This window comes from Notothenia rossii, assembly GCF_949606895.1.
Source record: "Notothenia rossii genome assembly, chromosome: 3".
Classification (NCBI taxonomy): Eukaryota; Metazoa; Chordata; class Actinopteri; order Perciformes; family Nototheniidae; genus Notothenia; species Notothenia rossii.
In genome coordinates, this window is record NC_136901.1 from 990075 (window position 1) to 1015074 (window position 25000).

The 25000-nt window shown below is 47.9% G+C and overlaps 2 protein-coding genes across 3 annotated transcripts in view; one reads left to right on the forward strand and one right to left on the reverse strand.

Moving 5' to 3' along the window:
* The window catches only part of sh3yl1 (SH3 and SYLF domain containing 1), a 21059-nt gene extending 866 nt beyond the window's left edge, over positions 1 to 20193 (reverse strand). Inside the window, exons 1-11 of one of the 2 annotated variants that reach the window (XM_079668034.1) lie at positions 20074 to 20193; positions 16768 to 16881; positions 16581 to 16694; positions 5828 to 5892; positions 4799 to 4911; positions 4067 to 4195; positions 1711 to 1855; positions 1401 to 1512; positions 1050 to 1334; positions 552 to 584; positions 1 to 277 (exon numbers count right to left, since the gene is read on the reverse strand). The exon at positions 1 to 277 is cut by the window's left edge and continues 866 nt beyond it. In XM_079668034.1, the coding sequence (XP_079524160.1) occupies positions 81 to 277; positions 552 to 584; positions 1050 to 1334; positions 1401 to 1512; positions 1711 to 1855; positions 4067 to 4195; positions 4799 to 4911; positions 5828 to 5892; positions 16581 to 16694; positions 16768 to 16881; position 20074 (1308 nt within the window). In that variant the 5' untranslated portion in view covers positions 20075 to 20193 and the 3' untranslated portion in view covers positions 1 to 80. Of the gene's footprint in view, positions 278 to 551; positions 585 to 1049; positions 1513 to 1710; positions 1856 to 4066; positions 4196 to 4798; positions 4912 to 5827; positions 5893 to 16580; positions 16695 to 16767; positions 16882 to 20073 lie in introns of both variants that reach the window. The other variant, XM_079668033.1, reaches the window with a different exon arrangement.
* LOC307031171 (solute carrier family 22 member 13) overlaps positions 1 to 25000 on the forward strand; it is a 48106-nt gene that overhangs the window by 15378 nt on the left and 7728 nt on the right. The window lies entirely within an intron of this gene.

The window sequence follows — 25000 nt, forward strand, 5'->3', positions numbered from 1 at the left end:
TATTCTCAGATGTTTTGTTATTTCTTCTCTAATCTTTAATCTAACCGCTCTGAAGTGTGTCCCTCCGGCTCGCCGTAGACTCAGAACGCCACGAAGTTGGCAGGAAAGATGCCTACGCGCCCGTCACTATGACGACCCTCCCACCAATCGTACTGCGACTCGGTCTTGGTAACCACGGTGATGCTGTCGCCGGGGACGAAGCTCAGGTCGCCGGGCTGTTGCCCTGTGAACGGGTGCGTGGCCGTGACAACGAGCTCTCCACTAGCTCCTCCCCCTCCTGGACCGGGAAAATAAACAAGAAAATGTATTTCGAAGAAAACATATAAACAAATTGATTTAAACTACGAAATAAATCATTAGAAATTACTTTAATACAAATAATAATAATAATAATAATCGTTATAACAACAACAACAACAATAATACAAATAAATAAAAACATTGATTACATATTTTTCACTTTTTTTTAATGTTTTCTGTCTTACAGTAGTTCTCTATTAAATACCGTAACATGATGATATCAATGTTAGTTTTTTATATGAGAAACGTACCGTTGTTTGTTGGGTTTCTGGAGGCAAACGGGCCTAAAACAGAAAATAAGGGTTATTAAAATGAGATTTCCAGACAGATAAATCAGGAAAAATACACAATAAAGGAGTTCTTGTTGTTCTTGATTACTTTTGTAATAATATTCTTTCCCTACTTATAGAAATCTTATATGATCAGACCTTTGCATAAATATTTGAAAGGCAGTGTGTAGCTGCAGGTTGTGACCACAAGAGGGTGCCACAGCTTCAAAACTAAATCACCTATTAAACTGCAGGGAGAAGGAAAGAGGTAAGGGAGAAGGAAAGAGGTAAAGGAGAAGGAAAGGTAGGAAAGAAGGAGTAAATCAAGGAAATAAGGAGGTAGTGAGAGAACACAAGCAAAGAAGGAAAGGAGGTGATAGTAAAGGAGAGTATGTAGTGGGGAAGGCAACAAGGAGGTATGAAAAGGAAACGAGGATGAAGCAGTGTTTCAGAGTGAAGATGGACAAAGTTAAAACTCACCTGAAGTCTCCGGGATGCTCGGGTACAGGGCGTTTTTATCCGTGGTGGCTGGAGGCGGCTGGTATGCAGCTGCTTGTTGTTGGTATCCGGCTGGTTGTTGTTGTTGTTGGTATCCGGCTGATTGTTGTTGTTGGTATGCGGCTGGTTGTTGTTGTTGTTGCTGGTATCCGGCTGGTGGTTGTTGTTGGTATCTGGCCGGTTGTTGTTGTTGTTGGTATCCGGCTGGTTGTTGTTGTTGTTGTTGTTGGTGGTATCCGGCTGATGGTTGTTGTTGGTATCCGGCTGGTTGTTGGTATCCGCCTGGTTGTTGTTGTTGGTATCCGCCTGGTTGTTGGTATCCGCCTGGTTGTTGTTGTTGTTGGTATCCGCCTGGTTGTTGGTATCCGCCTGTTTGTTGTTGTTGGTATCCGGATGACGGTCTTTGCTGAGGTGGACCTGAAGGTCTGGATGGAGGACCAGATGACTAAAGAAAGAGAGGAAAGTTACGTCAAAGTTAAGTCGAAGTCCCGATAAAGACCTCCCGCTCTTTAAACACTCCTCGGTTCAGGCCCATGTTTATGTCGAAAAACACAATTTACGGAACTGATTTTAGGGAGCTATGAAGGCAAAGAGTGTACGGGATTAGCTTTTGTAGGAAGTCGGTGTAAAGGGCGTTGTTTACCTTGGGACGCATGTTCTTGCTGGTCCAGTCGGCGGTGTAGGCGTCGGTGTATTCGTCCAGGATGTGGTAGAGATCGTAGCATTCGGGCGGCGGCTCTACGTCACCGTTCAAAATGGCCGACGCGCGGATTTCCCGTCCGTAGAACCTGAAGCACAGAAATACTCAAATAAATAAAATACAACAATACTTGAAATGAAGGTTAGCGAGCAGGTTGTGGAAAATCCCACTCCTCCCTCCCTCCTCCAGCTCCCAGCTGACCTGTAAAGGCAGCTCAGCTGATGCAGCTCACCTGATGCTAACCCTCTCCCCCATGAACACAGAAGCTGGCCTCACGCCACTCCTCAGAACCAATTGTTTGTCTGAGTAAATAACCAGTACCTTTTCATGTCCTTTGCATTGTATCTCGTAGCAGCTTGAGTCGTTTATCTCCCTATTTTCTGTACCGTTTAGATTACATATAATTATGTTAAAAGATTACTGCTTTGCTGGAATATAATCTGTTGTTTGAACTAACTAAGATGTGTTTTACTTTCCTACCAGATCAACCAGACAACAATTAAGACAAACAAGAATCAACAAATTACAATAAAAACAATAATCTGGAACTCCTGCCTCCATGTGCCCCCCTTTAAATCCACTGCGTTGACTGTTTGATCCTTCAACCAAAATCCCTCAGCACCCTACCCAGCCTCAGCACCCTCAGCACCCACACCACCCTCACCAGCCACACCACCCTCACCACCCTCAACAGCCTCACCACCCTCACCAGCCACACCACCCTCACCACCCTCAACAGCCTCACCACCCTCACCAGCCACACCACCCTCACCACCCTCACCAGCCACACCACCCTCACCACCCTCACCAGCCACACCACCCTCACCACCCTCACCAGCCTCACCAGCCACACCACCCTCACCACCCTCAACAGCCTCAGCACACTCACCAGCCTCAGCACCCTCACCACCCTCACCAGCCACACCACCCTCACCAGCCACACCACCCTCACCACCCTCACCAGCCACACCACCCTCACCACCCTCACCAGCCACACCACCCTCACCAGCCACACCACCCTCACCACCCTCAACAGCCTCAGCACACTCACCAGCCTCAACAGCCTCAGCACACTCACCAGCCTCAGCACACTCACCAGCCTCAGCACCCTCACCAGCCTCACGACCTCAACAGCCTTACGACCTCAACAGCCTCAGCACCCTCACCAGCCTCACGACCTCAACAGCCTTACGACCTCACCAGCCTCAGCACCCTCACCAGCCTTACGACCTCAACAGCCTCAGCACCCTCACCAGCCTCACGACCTCAACAGCCTTACGACCTCACCAGCCTCACCACCCTCACCAGCCTTACGACCTCAACAGCCTCAGCACCCTCACCAGCCTCATCACCCTCACCAGCCACACGACCTCAACAGCCTCAGCACCCTCAGCACCCTCAGCAGCCACACGACCTCAACAGCCTCAGCACCCTCAGCACCCTCAGCAGCCACACCACCCTCACCAGCCACACGACCTCAACAGCCTCACCACTCACCAGCCTCATCAGCCTCACCAGCCACACGACCTCAACAGCCTCAGCACCCTCACCAGCCTCATCAGCCTCACCAGCCACACGACCTCAACAGCCTCAACACCCTCACCAGCCACACCACCCTCACCACCCTCACCAGCCTCACCAGCCTCACCACCCTCATCACCCTCACCAGCCTCACCAGCCTCATCAGCCTCATCAGCCTCACCAGCCTCATCACCCTCACCAGCCTCACCAGCCTCATCAGCCTCATCAGCCACACCACCCTCAACAGCCACACCACCCTCAACAGCCTCCCCAGCCACACCACCCTCAACAGCCTCAGCACCCTCAACAGCCTCACCACCCTCACCAGCCTCACCACCCTCACCAGCCTCATCACCCACACCACCCTCACCAGCCTCCCCAGCCACACCACCCTCAACAGCCTCAGCACCCTCAACAGCCTCACCACCCTCACCAGCCTCATCACCCTCACCAGCCTCACCAGCCTCACCAGCCTCACCACCCTCACCACCCTCACCACCCTCATCACCCTCACCAGCCTCACCAGCCTCACCACCCTCACCAGCCTCACCACCCTCACCACCCTCACCAGCCACACCACCCTCACCAGCCTCACCAGCCTCACCACCCTCACCAGCCTCACCACCCTCACCAGCCTCACCACCCTCACCACCCTCACCAGCCACACCACCCTCACCAGCCTCACCAGCCTCACCACCCTCACCAGCCTCACCAGCCTCACCACCCTCACCAGCCTCACCACCCTCCATATTCTTCACAGGTAGTTCATTGATCGTACTTGCGGTTGGTGTCTTTGCGTTCGATCAGGCCGGACCCCTCCAGAGAGATGCCAGCGAACAGACCTCTGGACCGACAGTACGTAAACACGGCCGCCGGGCTGCGGATCGACACGTCCGCCTCCACGTTCCTGAACACATCACAGGTGAAGGTGACTGTTACAGACAGTAGGAAGAGGGCCAGTAAATAAAGTCATAAATAAATCCATGTAAATATATATTAATATATTTACTGCTGACATTCCTGCAGCCTCGTGTTTGCATAATGACTTCTTGGAAGTAGACATATTATCACCACTAACATTATAATTAACTCTCTCTGTCTGCTGCACATTGAGGTATCAGAGGATGAGAGGAACACCTGGCCACACACACACACACACACACACACACACACACACACACACACACACACACACACACACACACACACACACACACACACACACACACACACACACACACACACACACACACACACACACACACACACACACACACACACACACACACACACACACACACACACACACACACACACACACACACACACACACACACACACACTTACCTGCTTCTGAGCAACTCTGAAGTCCTTCTAAAATGATCTCTGCACATTAATCATGTCTGACTGGAACACTTGTTCTGCTGCAGGCCTCGCAGCGCCTGTCATTGAACGCCTCATAAATCCTCAGGTAGATAAACCACAGGTAGATAAACCACAGGTGTCTCACCTTCCGATCGGACCCACGGCCACCGTGCAGTTCCCCCCAAGCGTCAGGTTCCCCCCCTTCGTGAATGCGTCCACGGCCCGGCGCTGATTCAGGATGATCACCAGGTCCGACACCTGGGGAGGGGGGGGGGGGGGGGGGGGTGGAGAAACACAGGTGTTACAACAGGTCAACACACCTGCAACAGGTCAACAGGTACACACACCTGCAACACACCTGCAACAGGTCAACACACCTGCAACAGGTCAACAGGTCAACACACCTGCAACAGGTCAACAGGTCAACACACCTGCAACAGGTCATCACACCTGCAACAGGTCAACAGGTCAACAGGTCAACACACCTGCAACAGGTCAACAGGTCAACACACCTGCAACAGGTCAACACACCTGCAACAGGTCAACAGGTCAACACACCTGCAACAGGTCATCACACCTGCAACAGGTCATCACACCTGCAACAGGTCAACACACTTGCAACAGGTCAACACACCTGCAACAGGTAACACACCTACAACAGGTCAACACACCTGCAACAGGTCAACAGGTACACACACCTGCAACAGGTAACACACCTGCAACAGGTCAACAGGTCAACACACCTGCAACAGGTCAACAGGTCAACACACCTGCAACAGGTCATCACACCTGCAACAGGTAAACACACCTGCAACAGGTCATCACACCTGCAACAGGTCAACACACTTGCAACAGGTCAACACACCTGCAACAGGTAAACACACCTGCAACAGGTAAACACACCTGCAACAGGTAACACACCTGCAACAGGTAAACACACCTGCAACAAGTAAACACACCTGCAACAGGTCAACAGGTCAACACACCTGCAACAGGTAAACACACCTGCAACAAGTAAACACACCTGCAACAGGTAAACACACCTGCAACAAGTAAACACACCTGCAACAGGTCAACAGGTAAACACACCTGCAACAAGTAAACACACCTGCAACAGGTAAACACACCTGCAACAGGTAAACACACCTGCAACATAAAACATCATTTGACTCACCTCCACCCCGATCTCGAAGCCTCCGCCCAGGCCGGCGATGCCGATGGCGGACGGAGCCGACCAACCTGGAAACAAACAGGAAAACAGATATAGTGACAGAACACTCGCGCTCCTATTGGCTAGTGCTCCAACAGAGCTGGCCAGCTAACCAATCAGATCAGACTGGGCTCTGGTTTCAGACAGAGGGGGGAAAGAGGCAGTATGAGACAAATGAAAAATAAAGAGCTTTTTGAACATTAAAGCATGGAGACATGTCACAGTAGAGACAGAGAGGTCCCAGTAGAGACAGACAGGTAGAGACAGACAGCTCCCAGTAGAGACAGGCAGGTCCAGTAGAGACAGACAGGTCCAGTAGAGACAGAGAGGTCCCAGTAGAGACAGACAGGTCCCAGTAGAGACAGACAGGTAGAGACAGACAGCTCCCAGTAGAGACAGGCAGGTCCAGTAGAGACAGACAGGTCCCAGTAGAGACAGACAGGTCCAGTAGAGACAGACAGGTCCCAGTAGAGACAGACAGGTCCCAGTAGAGACAGACAGGTCACAGTAGAGACAGACAGGTCCAGTAGAGACAGACAGGTACCAGTAGAGACAGACAGGTCCAGTAGAGACAGACAGGTCACAGTAGAGACAGACAGGTCCAGTAGAGACAGACAGGTACCAGTAGAGACAGGCAGGTCCAGTAGAGACAGACAGGTCCCAGTAGAGACAGACAGGTCCCAGTAGAGACAGACAGGTCACAGTAGAGACAGACAGGTACCAGTAGAGACAGACAGGTCACAGTAGAGACAGACAGGTCACAATAGAGACAGACAGGTCACAGTAGAGACAGACAGGTCCAGTAGAGACAGACAGGTCACAGTAGAGACAGACAGGTCACAGTAGAGACAGACAGCTCACAGTAGAGACAGACAGCTCACAGTAGAGACAGACAGGTACCAGTAGAGACAGACAGGTACCAGTAGAGACAGACAGGTCACAGTAGAGACAGACAGGTCACAGTAGAGACAGACAGCTCACAGTAGAGACAGACAGGTAGAGACAGACAGCTCCCAGTAGAGACAGACAGCTCCCAGTAGAGACAGGCAGGTCCAGTAGAGACAGACAGGTCCCAGTAGAGACAGACAGGTCCAGTAGAGACAGACAGGTCCCAGTAGAGACAGACAGGTCCAGTAGAGACAGACAGGTCCCAGTAGAGACAGACAGGTACCAGTAGAGACAGACAGGTCACAGTAGAGACAGACAGGTCACAGTAGAGACAGACAGGTCACAGTAGAGACAGACAGGTACCAGTAGAGACAGACAGGTACCAGTAGAGACAGACAGGTCACAGTAGAGACAGACAGCTCACAGTAGAGACAGACAGGTCACAGTAGAGACAGACAGGTACCAGTAGAGACAGACAGGTCACAGTAGAGACAGACAGGTCACAGTAGAGACAGACAGGTCACAGTAGAGACAGACAGGTACCAGTAGAGACAGACAGGTCACAGTAGAGACAGACAGGTCACAGTAGAGACAGACAGCTCACAGTAGAGACAGACAGGTCACAGTAGAGACAGACAGGTACCAGTAGAGACAGACAGGTCACAGTAGAGACAGACAGGTCACAGTAGAGACAGACAGGTCACAGTAGAGACAGACAGGTCCCAGTAGAGACAGACAGGTCACAGTAGAGACAGACAGGTACCAGTAGAGACAGACAGGTCACAGTAGAGACAGACAGGTCACAGTAGAGACAGACAGGTCACAGTAGAGACAGACAGGTCACAGTAGAGACAGACAGGTACCAGTAGAGACTGGTGTAATCAGGAATCAACTGCTCAGAGATCTGAAACCACAGAGGGACATCTGATCGTCCTCGCTTTGATTTTGGCTCGGAGACAAACAATGGGTAATAATACTCATCAGATGACTGCAGCTGGGGGGTAATTGGGGGGGGGGCAGCTGGGTTTCACCAAAGTACAAGATAAGATGTCGGAAAACAAGAGGAGGAATCCCATCAGAGACCAGAGGCTGAAACACTGCAGACGTGACAACTAACTGTTTTTTATTAAAGTGTTTATCATCTCATTAGGGCTGGCCTCAAGTTCACCTGATCACACCTGGTCACACCTGATCACACCTGATATCACCTGGTCACACCTGATATCACCTGGTCACACCTGATCACACCTGATATCACCTGGTCACACCTGATATCACCTGGTCACACCTGATCACACCTGATATCACCTGGTCACACCTGATCACACCTGATATCACCTGGTCACACCTGATCACACCTGATATCACCTGGTCACACCTGATATCACCTGGTCACACCTGATATCACCTGATATCACCTGGTCACACCTGATATCACCTGATATCACCTGGTCACACCTGATATCACCTGGTCACACCTGATCACACCTGATATCACCTGGTCACACCTGATATCACCTGGTCACACCTGATATCACCTGATCACACCTGATATCACCTGGTCACACCTGATATCACCTGGTCACACCTGATCACACCTGATATCACCTGGTCACACCTGATATCACCTGGTCACACCTGATCACACCTGATATCACCTGGTCACACCTGATCACACCTGATATCACCTGGTCACACCTGATATCACCTGGTCACACCTGATCACACCTGATATCACCTGGTCACACCTGATCACACCTGATATCACCTGGTCACACCTGATCACACCTGGTCACACCTGGTCACACCTGGTCACACCTGATATCACCTGATCACACCTGATATCACCTGATATCACCTGATCACACCTGACACCCTCATCGACAGCACCAACCGGAACCCCGCATCCTGTTTTCCACCATCAATAAATTGCTCCAGCCACCTGACATCAATCCACCCTCCTCCCCTGACCTATGCAACTCCTTCCTCCTCGCCTTCAACAACAAAGTTTCACAAATCAACAGCTCCCTAACTGCCATGACCACTATCTCCTCCAACCCCCACGCCCCCCCTCCTCTCCCAGTCCACCCGCCCTTCCCTCCCCTCACTGCCTTCTCTCCTGTTGACTCCTCCCACATCCTAGCCATCATCACCTCATCCAAAACAACCACCTGCTTTCTTGACCCCCTCCCTACGACCCTAACTAAGGCCTGCCTCCCTGTCCTCATCCCCCACCTCACCACCCTCTTCAACCAATCTCTATCCCTTGGTCTTGTTCCCTCCATCTACAAACTTGCCTCCATCACCCCCATCCTCAAAAAGCCCACCCTTGACCCAGCCAACCTCTCCAACTACCGCCCCATCTCCAACCTGCCATTCCTCTCCAAAACACTGGAGCGTATTGTCGCCACCCAGCTCCACACCCACCTCCAGTCCAACAACCTCTATGAACCCCTCCAGTCTGGTTTTCGCCCACTCCACAGCACTGAAACAGCCCTGGTCAAAGTAATCAACGATCTCCTCTCCTCTGCAGACTCCGGTGCCCTCAACATCCTGCTACTACTAGACCTCAGCGCAGCCTTTGACACTGTGAATCACTCAATCCTCCTACAAAGGCTGCGCCAACAGGGTGTTGAGGGCTCCGCTCTCGACTGGCTCACCTCCTACCTCACCGACAGGCAACAATTCATCTCCCTCTCTGGCCACACATCCGCCCTCTCCCCAGTCACACAGGGGGTCCCCCAGGGCTCAGTCCTCGGCCCCCTCCTCTTCATCTGCTATCTTTTCCCCCTTGGTCACATTATTCGCAACCTCAACCTTGATTTCCACTGTTACGCCGATGACACCCAGATCTACATCACCACCAAATCCCCTCACAACCCTCCCCTCACCCATATCGAAACCTGCATCTCTTCAATAAAAACATGGCTGACTCACAATTTCCTTAAACTCAACAGTGATAAAACAGAGCTACTCATCATAGGCACCAGATCAACCCTCAATAAAACAGGACCCATTTCACTCACCATTGAGAATTCGACCATCACCCCCTCCCCCCTGGCACGCAATCTTGGCGTTATCCTGGACCCCACCCTCTCCTTTGACCCCCATGTCAGCTCCATCATCAAGATCTCCTACTTCCACCTCCGCCGCATTGCCAAAATCAAACACTACCTCCCCCCCCGTGCTGCTGAATCCCTCATCCATGCCTTCATCACCTCCCGCCTCGACTATTGCAACGCCCTCCTCACTGGCATCTCCTCCCATTCCCTCCATAGACTCCAAATGGTACAAAACTCTGCTGCCCGCCTCCTCACCCACACCCGGACCCGTGAACACATCACTCCCGTTCTCCGCTCTCTTCACTGGCTCCCCATCAAACAACGCATCATCTTCAAAACACTCCTCCTCACCTATAAAGCCCTTCACCACCTAGCCCCCCCCTACCTCTCTGACCTCCTCATCCCCTACAACCCCCCCCGAGCCCTCCGATCCTCCTCCACTCTCTCCCTCACAGTACCACCATCAAGACTCAAAACATTTGGCAACAGAGCATTCTCCAGATCAGCACCCCGCCTCTGGAACTCCCTCCCCCAATCTGTCCGCCACTCTCCCACACTGTCTACCTTCAAAACCCAGCTGAAAACATACCTCTTCTCCCAAGCCTTCAACTTACCCTACCCCCCAACCCACTGACTTCACTCACACCCCACGCTGTATCTCTTATTCACCCCACGCTGCATCTCTTATTCATACATTCATCAACTTTTTCTTTCCTCTTTGCCATTATGTTGTCTTTTGCTCGTTGTCCTATGCTTGCTCCCCCCCTGTGTTGTCCTTTGCCTGTTCATGTAATGTTCATGTTCAATTTTCTTGTCCAATATGTTGTCTTCTGCCTGTTCACCCCCTTTCTGTACTTTTAATTTTTTTTGTAAGCGACTTTGGGTTATTGAAAAGCGCTATATAAATAAAAGTTATTATTATTATTATTATTATTATTATCACACCTGGTCACACCTGATATCACCTGGTCACACCTGATATCACCTGATATCACCTGATCACACCTGATCACACCTGATATCACCTGATATCACCTGATATCACCTGATCACACCTGATATCACCTGATATCACCTGATCACACCTGATCACACCTGGTCACACCTGATATCACCTGATATCACCTGGTCACACCTGATATCACCTGATATCACCTGATCACACCTGATCACACCTGATATCACCTGATATCACCTGATATCACCTGATCACACCTGATATCACCTGATATCACCTGGTCACACCTGATATCACCTGATATCACCTGATCACACCTGGTCACACCTGATATCACCTGATATCACCTGATATCACCTGATCACACCTGATCACACCTGATATCACCTGATATCACCTGATCACACCTGATATCACCTGATATCACCTGATATCACCTGATATCACCTGATATCACCTGATATCACCTGATCACACCTGATCACACCTGGTCACACCTGATATAACCTGGTCAGGCCTGATCACACCTGATATCACCTGATATCACCTGGTCACACCTGATCACACCTGATATCACCTGATCACACCTGATATCACCTGATATCACCTGGTCACACCTGATCACACCTGATATCACCTGATCACACCTGATATCACCTGATATCACCTGGTCACACCTGATATCACCTGATCACACCTGATATCACCTGATCTCACCTGCAGGGCTCGACATTAAGGACTGCCCGATGGCCCGGGGCCATCTAGTATTTAGCTCGGGCCATGAAGCCTCACCTGCTGGTTGCCCGATCGGGCAATCTATTATGCCAGTATCATGCAGCTCGTGGATCCAGTAATGAGTGACCCGACAGTAAAACTAAACATATCTATAACTAGTTACGGTAGTTTGAGAGGTAGTTAAAATAGCTACGTGTGATATTCTAACCTGAAGTGTGTGTTTTGTCCGCTCACCGCTGCATGTGATCATGCAGAGCTACGTGTGGACTCGTCAGCAGCAGCTGATCTCTCTCTCCCGTCAGATTAGACTTCATTCGCGTTTATGTCCATATCGATCAGATCCAGCTAGTTCTAGCTAATGATATGACTACCTGCTTATTAAAAGACACCTAAACAATAAGTGTCGCTATGCAACTGGGTAAGGCCACAAAGTATAGCGCAGCATTATGCATTTATTTAAATGCCCACCGGAACCCCGAGGCATTACCAACAGATCAACGCACAATCAACCCATACAGGACATCTCTTTCTCCACATTAAGTGTTAGACATTAGAATTGACTATTCTTGTCTGTCACATACTCTTCTTGTCTGTCACATAAGTGGCGCAACTGAAGCGGTATTGTGCTAAAGGCAAATTATTTTGACCGAAGAGATTTAGATTTTGCCGGCTAACGGGAACTCGGTTATGGCTAGAAAGGATCCGTCTTGTGTAAAATTCTCGCGAGAGTTTGGCTGAATGTCACGTGGCTGAATGTTTACGTTTGTCAGGCAGCCTTTCAGTTACGATCGTTAACATCAGTGGGCCACAGCAAATGATGGTGAGAAGCTAAACTATCTATTAATGATGTCAATGACAGGGAGTGTGATTGTTGAAATAGGGTGTTAGCGGTCTTGCTGGTGTTCAAAGAAGAATGACAACACTGTAGATCACCAACACTATGGTTTATTTTTTATTCACAGGCAAGTCAACGTTGTCGCAGTAAAAGTCCCAAGATAGCTCCTGGTGCAATACAATGTTCCCTTGCAGTGTTTCACTATTAAGTCTGATGTTTCTCTATTAATATTGCTGCTGCGTTAATGTGTATGTTGCATCATGTTACTGCTGGAGATGTGTTTCCGAGCCGCTCCGATTACAACAAGAGTTACAACGAGAACGTGACGTCATATTTACACAAGACGGATCCTTTCTAACCATAACCCGGGAACTCTGACGTCGCCATTTTGTATGCTTCGCGGATGCGCTCGGCTCCTCTCGACTGCTGCTCGGGTCTTTTCCGGGTCAGCTACCGGATGAGGAGGCATTCATTCGACCAACTCACAGTAGATAACATTACAAACATCTTTAACAGGAGCCATAATAGTGTAAATAATGTTTGTCTTGGCAGTTACAACTGAATGTAATGTTTTCTACTTTTTTCCATCTGATGAAGGCAAATTCCTTCTTGACCTTCTTGTGTGTCTTGAACAACAACTGAAGTATTTCTTATAGCTATGCAGGGCATCCAAGAGAGCAGACACAAACAAGAACAAACAAACAAAGTGAAATTAAGAATAAAATTGAAATTGTAAAATATAATATTGTGCTGGTTCATCTTATAATTCAGTCTAGAGAATGCACCAGACAGCATCTAAGACCTGCAAAAATCTAAATGTTCTAGGGGGAGGCCCTCCAAACCCTTCGAGGCATTTCGTCCGCACGCATTTTTCAGGGCAATCTCTATTGGGCTCAGGGCCATCTGTAAATTAGCTTAGATGGCCCACAGGGCAAAATCCTTAATGTCATGCACTGACCTGATATCACCTGATCACACCTGATCTCACCTGGTCACACCTGATCACACCTGATCACACCTGATATCACCTGATCACACCTGATCTCACCTGGTCACACCTGATATCACACCTGATATCACCTGATATCACCTGATATCACCTGATATCACCTGGTCACACCTGATATCACCTGATCACACCTGATCTCACCTGGTCACACCTGATCTCACCTGGTCACACCTGATCACACCTGATCACACCTGATATCACCTGATCACACCTGATATCACCTGATATCACCTGATATCACCTGATATCACCTGATATCACCTGATCTCACCTGGTCACACCTGATATCACCTGATATCACCTGATATCACCTGATATCACCTGATATCACCTGATCACACCTGATATCACCTGATATCACCTGATATCACCTGATCTCACCTGATCTCACCTGATCTCACCTGGTCACACCTGATATCACCTGATATCACCTGATATCACCTGATCTCACCTGGTCACACCTGATATCACCTGATATCACCTGATCTCACCTGATCTCACCTGGTCACACCTGATATCACCTGATCTCACCTGATCTCACCTGGTCACACCTGATATCACCTGATCACACCTGATCACACCTGATCACACCTGATATCACCTGATCACACCTGATATCACCTGATATCACCTGATCACACCTGATATCACCTGATATCACCTGATCACACCTGATATCACCTGGTCACACCTGATATCACCTGGTCACACCTGATATCACCTGATATCACCTGATCACACCTGATCACACCTGATATCACCTGATATCACCTGGTCACACCTGGTCACACCTGGTCACACCTGATATCACCTGATGTCACAGACCTTTAAAACTAGTTCAACGAGAGAGGGAGAAACAAAAAGGGAGCATGGGAACAAGGGATGAAACAAGAGAAGAAACAGGGAAGGAGAGGAGGAAGCCGGAGAGGAAACAGAGTGGGAAGCAAAGTAGGAAACAGTGGAGGAAACAGGGAAGGAGAGGATGAAACAACAGAGGAAACACCGGAGGAAACAGTGATAGAAACAGTGGAGGAAAAAGTGTAGGAAGCAGTGAAGGAAGCATAGGAAGCAGTGTAGGAAGCAGAGGAGGAAGCAGAGGAAGCAGGAGGAAGAACATGAGGAAGCAGGAGGAAGCAATGGAGGAAACAGAGTAGGTAACAGAGTAGGAAGCAGAGGAAGCAGAGTAGGAAGCAGAGTAGGAAGCAGGAGTAACAACAGGAGGAAGCAGAGGAAGCAGGAGTAGAAAACAGAGGAGGAAGCAGTGGAAGCAGAGTAGGAAGCAGGAGTAACAACATGAGGAAGCAGAGGAGGAAGCAGTGAAGGAAACCGAGTAGGAAACAGAGTAGGAAACAGAGAAGGAAATAGAGGAGGAAGCAGATTAGGAAACAGAGTAGGAAGCAGTGTAGGAAACAGAGTAGGAAGCAGAATAGGAAGCAGATTAGGAAACAGAGAAGGAAGAAGAGTAGAAAACAGAGAAGGAAACAGAGTAGGAAACAGAGTAGGAAACAGAGTAGGAAACAGAGTAGGAAGCAGAGTGGGAAACAGAGAAGGAAACAGAGAAGGAAACAGAGTAGGAAACAGAGTAGGAAACAGAAAAGGAAACAGAGTGGGAAGCAGAGTATGAAACAGAGAAGGAAACAGAGAAGGAAACAGAGTAGGAAACAGAGAAGGAAACAGAGAAGGAAACAGAGTGGTAAGCAGAGAATGAAACAGAGAAGGAAACAGAGTAGGAAACAGAGTAGGAAACAGTAGGAAACAGAGTAGGAAACAGAGAAGGAAACAGTAGGAAACAGAGTAGGAAACAGAGAAGGAAACAGTAGGAAGCAGAGTATGAAACAGAGTAGGAAACAGAGTAGGAAACAGAGTAGGAAACAGAGTAGGAAACAGTTGGAAGCAGAGTATGAAACAGAGAAGGAAACAGAGTAGGAAACAGAGTAGGAAACAGTTGGAAGCAGAGTATGAAACAGAGAAGGAAACAGAGTAGGAAACAGAGTAGGAAACAGAGTAGGAAACAGAGAAGGAAACAGAGTGTGAAACAGAGAAGGAAACAGAGTAGGAAACAGAGTAGGAAACAGAGAAGGAAATAGTAGGAAACAGAGTAGGAAACAGAGAAGGAAACAGAGTAGGAAGCAGAATAGGAAGCAGATTAGGAAACAGAGAAGGAAGAAGAGTAGAAAACAGAGAAGGAAACAGAGTAGGAAACAGAGTAGGAAGCAGAGTAGGAAGCAGAGTGGGAAACAGAGAAGGAAACAGAGAAGGAAACAGAGTAGGAAACAGAGAAGGAAACAGAGAAGGAAACAGAGTGGTAAGCAGAGAATGAAACAGAGAAGGAAACAGAGTAGGAAACAGAGTAGGAAACAGTAGGAAACAGAGTAGGAAACAGAGAAGGAAACAGTAGGAAACAGAGTAGGAAACAGAGAAGGAAACAGTAGGAAGCAGAGTATGAAACAGAGTAGGAAACAGAGTAGGAAACAGAGTAGGAAACAGAGAATGAAACAGAGAAGGAAACAGAGTAGGAAACAGAGTAGGAAACAGTAGGAAACAGAGTAGGAAACAGAGAAGGAAACAGTAAGAAACAGAGTAGGAAACAGAGAAGGAAACAGTAGGAAGCAGAGTATGAAACAGAGTAGGAAACAGAGTAGGAAACAGAGTATGAAACAGAGAAGGAAACAGAGTAGGAAACAGAGTAGGAAACAGTAGGAAACAGAGTAGGAAACAGAGAAGGAAACAGTAGGAAACAGAGTAGGAAACAGAGAAGGAAACAGTAGGAAGCAGAGTATGAAACAGAGTAGGAAACAGAGTAGGAAACAGAGTAGGAAACAGTTGGAAGCAGAGTATGAAACAGAGAAGGAAACAGAGTAGGAAACAGAGTAGGAAACAGAGTAGGAAACAGAGTAGGAAACAGAGAAGGAAATAGTAGGAAACAGAGTAGGAAACAGAGAAGGAAACAGAGTAGGAAACAGAGAAGGAAATAGTAGGAAACAGAGTAGGAAACAGAGAAGGAAGCAGAGTAGGAAACAGAGTAAGAAACAGAGAAGGAAACAGAGTAGGAAGCAGAGTATGAAACAGAGAAGGAAACAGAGTAGGAAACAGAGTAGGAAACAGAGTAGGAAACAGAGTAGGAAACAGAGTAGGAAACAGTGTAGGAAACAGAGAAGGAAACAGAGTGGGAAACAGTCGGAAACAGAGTAGGAAACAGAGAAGGAAACAGAGTAAACATGAGTCCTTACGTCTGTCCCCCAGCCTGGCGATCACGATGCCGCTGCCCCCCCGGGCCGTGATCATGAAGCCGGCCTTGATGACGGAGATGATGGCGAGGCCCTCCGCCTTCGCTATCACATGAGCTGAAACACATTCAACATTTAGAGGCTCAATAAACCAATATGTCCCCCCCCCCCCACACGATGTGTTCCTCACGGGGGATGAGTCGGTCCGTCAGCCCAGTTCGGTTTGAGATCTCCGTGAAATCTCTCAGGATCTTCGCCGCTTTCTTGGCCTCCGACTTCAGGTTGGACGGGATGGGGTTATTCACTGAAACACACAATAACACACACAATAACACACACACACTGAAACACTAAATAACACACACACACACACACACACACACACACACACACACACACACACACACACACACACACACACACACACACACACACACACACACACACACACACACACTGAAACACACAATAACACACACACACACACACACACACACACACACACACACCCCCCCCCCCCCCCTCCCCGGGCACACAGATGGATCCTTTTATTTTTAATATCAATTATTCATTTTAGGTTTAAATGTAATTTTCTCAGATTATTTTTGTATTCTTCCTTTTGTTATTTTTCTTTTTTTACTTTTCAATTATTATTTTTCATTCCATACTTATTATTATTTTTCCTCCATTTAATTGTTGTATATTAATATTACCATGATGTATTATGCCACACTTGTTTGCAGCCAGTGTGTAATCAGTAGAAAGATATGAACACTTTAGGATTTCCCACCAATGACACGCTGTGTAAAACACTTCACTCTTTGACCCCCCGTCACTCTGTGAACCTGACTGCGGCACAAAGGGGGAAGTCAGAGCCCCTCAAAGAGCTCCTTGTTGGTGTTATATTCATCTAATCTCATCTGAATCTGTGCCCAAAGATCAGCTAACGTTTACAGAAGCTCCGAGGCTCTGCTTGTGGAGGCAGACTAACTCTGAGCGGGACGTACAGAGGAACCATAAAGGGGAGCTGTGGTTCCTGTCTAAAGTTCCCTCAAACAAACATACATAATTGTGTGTAAAGAAATTTGTCGATTACTATTTTGTATTTCACATTATTTTGTTTAATAAATACATTTGAATAATAATAGCAAATACATGTGAACATATTGGACTGCAATTCAAACTAATAATGAATGTTCTGCTTTAAAAAAAATGTATATCATTTGCTATTTCTTCTTTAAAATCATTTATAAAATGAGATGAAATGCTTCCAGTAAATGTCCTTTCCCTTTCAGGAGTGGTTCCTGTTCAACTGGGTTCTCCTGATCTCCTAAAGTCTCCTCTGGCTCTGTGTGATCAGCTGGTTGTTGGCGTGTCGTCATCTGTCAGGAATGTGCTGAGAGGCAAGTGTCTGACGGCACATACCATCGAGCTAATGGGCTAACTGGGAGGTTCTGCTGGTTCTGTTGGTGTTCTAGGGGGTTCTGCTGGTTCAGATGGTGTTTCAGGAGGTTCTAGGGGGTTCTGCTGGTGTTCCAGGGGGTTCTGCTGGTGTTCTGCTGGTTCAGCTGGTGTTCCAGGTGGTTCTGTTGGTTCTGCTGGTTCAGCTGGTGTTTCAGGAGTTCATTCTGTTCAGTGAGTGTTTCAGGAGGTTCTGCTGGTGTTACAGGAGGTTCTAGGAGGTTATTCTGGTGTTTCAGGAGTTCATTCTGTTCAGTGAGTGTTTCAGGAGGTTCTGCTGGTGTTTCAGTGGGTTCCGTTTGTGTTACAGGGGGTTCCGTTGGTGTTACAGGGGGTTCTGCTGGTGTTACAGGGGGTTCTGTTTGTGTTACAGGGGGTTCTGTTTGTGTTACAGGGGGTTCTGTTGATGTTACAGGGGGTTCCGTTGGTGTTACAGGGGGTTCTGTTGGTGTTACAGGGGGTTCTGTTGGTGTTACAGGGGGTTCTGTTTGTGTTACAGGGGGTTCTGCTGGTGTTACAGGGGGTTCCGCTCGTGTTACAGGGGGTTCCGTTAGTGTTACAGGGGGTTCCGTTGGTGTTTCAGGGGGTTTCGTTGGTGTTACAGGGGGTTCCGTTGGAGTTTCAGGGGGTTCCGTTAGTGTTACAGGGGGTTCCGTTAGTGTTACAGGGGGTTCCGTTGGTGTTTCAGGGGGTTCCGTTGGTGTTTCAGGGGGTTCCGTTGATGTTTCAGGGGGTTCCGTTGGTGTTTCAGGGGGTTCCGTTGATGTTTCAGGGGGTTCCGTTGATGTTTCAGGGGGTTCTGTTGGTGTTACAGGGGGTTCTGTTTGTGTTTCAGGGGGTTCTAAGAGTTTCTGGTCATCTTTAAGTATGTTCTGAGGTCTTTCTAATAACCATTAGTCTATGAGGAGCTTCTGATGGTCTGTTTGGACGTCTTTGGGTTTTTTAAGGAGTTTCTAGGACTTTGTTATTGAGTAGTCCATGCAAAGTTTCTGTTGGTGTTTGAAAAGGTTCTAGTCAAAGTTAAGGAGGTTCTAAAGAAAAATATATACATTACTGCAGGTCCAAAAGGACGTTCTAGTTGACTATAAGGAGATTCTGTTGGTCTTTGAAGAGGCTCTAGTCAGTTTTTCAACAGCACATTCAATCAAATATATTACTTTAATATTGAATGTGCGTTTGTTTACATAAACACAGTCTGATGAGACCACATAGTTGAAATAGCTCTAACACACATTGGTAAGTGTCAGTAGAACCTCCTGTAACAGAACCAGGACTCAAACATGACCAGAACATCTGTACAGACTGTGTCCTGAAGAGGCTACACTGAGAACCACCAATATGTGTGGAGACTGGAGAGCTGACACTGTTAGCGGTTAGCCACAGCTGAGGTTCCATGAAGCGTGTTCAATACCTGACAGAAACCAGTATGGCAGAGCACCACCCGCTAGGGCTGCTCGATTATGGCAAACATCGTTGCAAGCCATAATCCTAATTGCGATTAATTGAGCAGCCCTACCACCCACCTGGTATTGTTTTGAATAACTCCTGTAGCGTGATGTATCTTCTACTCTAAAAGTCCACCAGAACCTTAAAACCGAGCAGAACTGCCTCCTCTCTCACCTGAGGAACCACCTGTCTACAGAACACCTGAGCAGAGATACCATGAGCTGTTTCTCAGGGGAAACCCTTTGATATCAGCTGGAGAACCTGGAGAACCAGAAGAACCAGAAGAACCAGAAGAACCAGAAGAACCAGAAACACCAGAGCAGAGGGGAATAATTTACTCAAGTACTGTACTTAAATACATTCTGAGGTACTTGTACTTTACTTGAGTATTTCCGTTTACTGGGTACTTCTACTCTAGTTCAGGGTTCAAGTACAAGATTTGAGTACTTCTCCCTCCTCTGCTCAGGTAGAGCCAGACGAACAGGCGAACAGGTAAACAGGCGAACAGGTAAACAGACCAACAGATGAACAGACCAACAGGTGAACAGACCAACAGGTGAAACGGTGTGTGTGTTTTCAGTGAACTTACTGCTCTCTGCTGTTTTCCTCCTCTTTCCTTCCTTTCCTCTGTTTTCTCTTCACCTGTCGACAGGTGAGCAGCGCGAGCCTCTCCTCTATTCACTTCCGCCTCGTTACCGGAAACCACGCACGTCACGTCACGTAAAACAACATAAACATGCGGTGTGGTTGTCAGGGAAACAGCTGGGCGCGCTCCCGTGACGTGAGCGCCTCCCCGAGCCGTGTGATTAATTTCCCCTGAGTTCAGACTCACAGGCAAATACACACAGTTTCACCTTCATGTCAAATGACTTTTTAAGATTTGCTGTTGTTTAAGGAATCTTTAACATCTTTTAACTGTAAATTCATTGTTCATTTCTATATTTATTATTTCACCAAAGCTATCTCTTATATCTCGTTCTTAGTTACATATTTTTTATTTCTTTGTGTATCTTTAATTGTCTAATTTTCCCTACAAATGTTTGTATTTACTAAGTATTTTTTACTTGTTAAATGTCGTGTTTTTAGAGTTTTCTTGTTGCCTCTACTCCCTAATGTTTTGCATCCCTGGAAACTTCCCACAGTCCTTCTGGCGTCTGCTTCTCACAGTTAACGTGATAATGGTATTATTAATCCATCTGCAGGGAAATAAACGTCTCAGCTCGGAGGGGTCAGAGGTCACGGGCGGTGCGGATCAGACAAACATTTACCCATACGCTCCTTCAAAATGTAACCATTCATGTTTAAATCATTAGTGTAATAACAGTAATGACTGAACGTAACATTTAGAGGCAATTCAGTCACTTAATGTGAGGTCAGTTCATGTGGAGCCGTGGGAGAACACCGAGTTACAGGAGAGAGGGGAACATATCTGAAACTAAACTATGGACAATAACAGAGACAGAAAACTACAAAAACATACAATAAGACTTCAAAGAGAAAAGAAAAGACTACAAATGGCTGTCCAGCGTAAACTCTGTTCCCATGAGGTATTGGCAAAGATATCCAGACAGGATGCTGAGGAAGATAGATCCTGGGATTGCAAATGAAAAGTAAAGCAGCTAAAACATGGCATGTATATGTACATTTAAGTTACTTAGGAATATTTAAAATTCAAATTCTGTTCAAATCAAATTATGAAAAACAAGAGAGAAAAAAAGAAATATAAAACATATTGAGACCGGAGTGGAATGCCTAAGAAATGGAAGATCGGCATTTTGTTACATAACCCTTAGAATGACAGAGTCGACAGTAAAAATGTCATTTAGGCCGGTTCTCTGTTATCAGACGCTGGTTCTCTGTTATCAGACGCTGGTTCTCTGCTATCAGATGCTGGTTCTCTGTTATCAGACGCTGGTTCTCTGTTATCAGACGCTGGTTCTCTGTTATCAGACGCTGGTTCTCTGTTATCAGACGCCGGTTCTCTGTTATCAGACGCCGGTTCTCTGTTATCAGACGCTGGTTCTCTGCTATCAGACGCTGGTTCTCTGTTATCAGACGCTGGTTCTCTGTTATCAGACGCTGGTTCTCTGCTATCAGACGCCGGTTCTCTGTTATCAGACGCTGGTTCTCTGTTATCAGACGCTGGTTCTCTGTTATCAGACGCTGGTTCTCTGTTATCAGACGCTGGTTCTCTGTTATCAGACGCTGGTTCTCTGCTATCAGACGCTGGTTCTCTGTTATCAGACGCTGGTTCTCTGTTATCAGACGCTGGTTCAGACGCTGGTTCTCTGTTATCAGACGCTGGTTCTCTGTTATCAGACGCTGGTTCTCTGTTATCAAACGCTGGTTCAGATGCTGGTTCTCTGTTATCAGACGCTGGTTCTCTGCTATCAGACGCTGGTTCTCTGCTATCAGACGCCGGTTCTCTGTTATCAGACGCTGGTTCTCTGCTATCAGACGCTGGTTCTCTGCTATCAGACGCTGGTTCTCTGTTATCAGACGCTGGTTCTCTGCTATCAGACGCTGGTTCTCTGCTATCAGATGCTGGTTCTCTGTTATCAGACGCTGGTTCTCTGCTATCAGACGCTGGTTCTCTGTTATCAGACGCTGGTTCTCTGCTATCAGACGTTGCTTCAGACGCTGGTTCTCTGCTATCAGACGCTGGTTCTCTGTTATCAGACGCTGGTTCTCTGCTATCAGACGCTGGTTCTCTGCTATCAGACGCTGGTTCTCTGTTATCAGACGTTGCTTCAGACGCTGGTTCTCTGTTATCAGAAGCTGGTTCTCTGTTATCAGACGCTGGTTCTCTGTTATCAGACGCTGGTTCTCTGTTATCAGACGCTGGTTCTCTGCTATCGGACGTTGGTTCAGACGCTGGTTCTCTGCTATCAGACGCTGGTTCTCTGTTATCAGACGCTGGTTCTCTGCTATCAGACGCTGGTTCTCTGCTATCAGACGCTGGTTCTCTGCTATCAGACGCTGGTTCTCTGTTGTCAGACGCTGGTTCTCTGCTATCAGATGCTGGTTCTCTGCTATCAGACGCTGGTTCTCTGTTGTCAGACGCTGGTTCTCTGTTATCAGACGCTGGTTCTCTGCTATCAGATGCTGGTTCTCTGTTGTCAGACGCTGGTTCTCTGCTATCAGACGCTGGTTCTCTGCGATCAGACGCTGGTTCTCTTTTATCAGACGCTGGTTCTCTGCTATCAGACGCTGGTTCTCTGTTATCAGACGCTGGTTCTCTGTTATCAGACGCTGGTTCTCTGTTATCAGACGCTGGTTCTCTGTTGTCAGACGCTGGTTCTCTGCTATCAGACGCCGGTTCTCTGTTATCAGACGCTGGTTCTCTGTTATCAGACGCTGGTTCTCTGTTATCAGACGCTGGTTCTCTGTTGTCAGACGCTGGTTCTCTGCTATCAGACGCTGGTTCTCTTTTATCAGACGCTGGTTCTCTGCTATCAGACGCTGGTTCTCTGCTATCAGACGCTGGTTCTCTGCTATCAGATGCTGGTTCTCTGCTATCAGACGCTGGTTCTCTGTTATCAGACGCTGGTTCTCTGCTATCAGACGCCGGTTCTCTGTTATCAGACGCTGGTTCTCTGTTATCAGACGCCGGTTCTCTGCTGTCAGACGCTGGTTCTCTGTTGTCAGACGCTGGTTCTCTGCTATCAGACGCTGGTTCTCTTTTATCAGACGCTGGTTCTCTGCTATCAGATGCTGGTTCTCTGCTATCAGACGCTGGTTCTCTGTTATCAGACGCTGGTTCTCTGCTGTCAGATGCTGGTTCTCTGTTGTCAGACGCTGGTTCTCTGTTATCAGACGCTGGTTCTCTGCTATCAGATGCTGGTTCTCTGTTGTCAGACGCTGGTTCTCTGTTATCAGATGCTGGTTCTCTGCTATCAGACGCTGGTTCTCTGCTATCAGACGCTGGTTCTCTGTTATCAGACGCTGGTTCTCTGCTATCAGACGCTGGTTCTCTGCTATCAGACGCTGGTTCTCTGCTATCAGATGCTGGTTCTCTGTTATCAGACGCTGGTTCTCTGCTATCAGATGCCTGTTCTCTGTTATCAGACGCTGGTTCTCTGCTATCAGACGCTGGTTCTCTGTTATCAGACCCTGGTTCTCTGCTATCAGACGCTGGTTCTCTGTTATCAGACGCTGGTTCAGACGCTGGTTCTCTGCTATCAGACGCTGGTTCTCTGTTATCAGACGCTGGTTCAGACGCTGGTTTTCTGTTATCAGACGCTGGTTCTCTGTTATCAGACGCTCTGTTATCAGACGCTGGTTCTCTGTTATCAGACGCTGGTTCTCTGTTATCAGACGCTGGTTCTCTGCTATCAGACGCTGGTTCTCTGTTATCAGACGCTGGTTCTCTGTTATCAGACGCTGGTTCAGACGCTGGTTCTCTGTTATCAGACGCTCTGTTATCAGACGCTGGTTCTCTGTTATCAGACGCTGGTTCTCTGTTATCAAACGCTGGTTCAGACGCTGGTTCTCTGTTATCAGACGCTGGTTCTCTGCTATCAGACGCTGGTTCTCTGCTATCAGACGCCGGTTCTCTGTTATCAGACGCTGGTTCTCTGCTATCAGACGCTGGTTCTCTGCTATCAGACGCTGGTTCTCTATTATCAGACGCTGGTTCTCTGCTATCAGACGCTGGTTCTCTGCTATCAGATGCTGGTTCTCTGTTATCAGACGCTGGTTCTCTGCTATCAGACGCTGGTTCTCTGTTATCAGACGCTGGTTCTCTGCTATCAGACGTTGCTTCAGACGCTGGTTCTCTGCTATCAGACGCTGGTTCTCTGTTATCAGACGCTGGTTCTCTGCTATCAGACGCTGGTTCTCTGCTATCAGACGCTGGTTCTCTGCTATCAGACGTTGCTTCAGACGCTGGTTCTCTGTTATCAGAAGCTGGTTCTCTGTTATCAGACGCTGGTTCTCTGTTATCAGACGCTGGTTCTCTGTTATCAGACGCTGGTTCTCTGTATCAGACGTTGGTTCAGACGCTGGTTCTCTGCTATCAGACGCTGGTTCTCTGCTATCAGACGCTGGTTCTCTGCTATCAGACGCTGGTTCTCTGTTATCAGACACTGGTTCAGACGCTGGTTCTCTGCTATCAGACGCTGGTTCAGACGCTGGTTCTCTGCTATCAGACGCTGGTTCTCTGTTATCAGACGCTGGTTCTCTGTTATCAGACGCTGGTTCTCTGTTATCAGACGCTGGTTCTCTGTTATCAGACGCTGGTTCAGATGCTGGTTCTCTGTTATCAGACGCTGGTTCTCTGTTATCAGACGCTGGTTCTCTGCTATCAGACGCTGGTTCTCTGTTATCAGACGCTGGTTCTCTGCTATCAGACGCTGGTTCTCTGTTATCAGACGCTGGTTCTCTGCTATCAGACGCTGGTTCAGACGCTGGTTCTCTGCTATCAGACGCTGGTTCTCTGTTATCAGACGCTGGTTCTCTGTTATCAGACGCTGGTTCTCTGTTATCAGACGCTGGTTCAGACGCTGGTTCTCTGC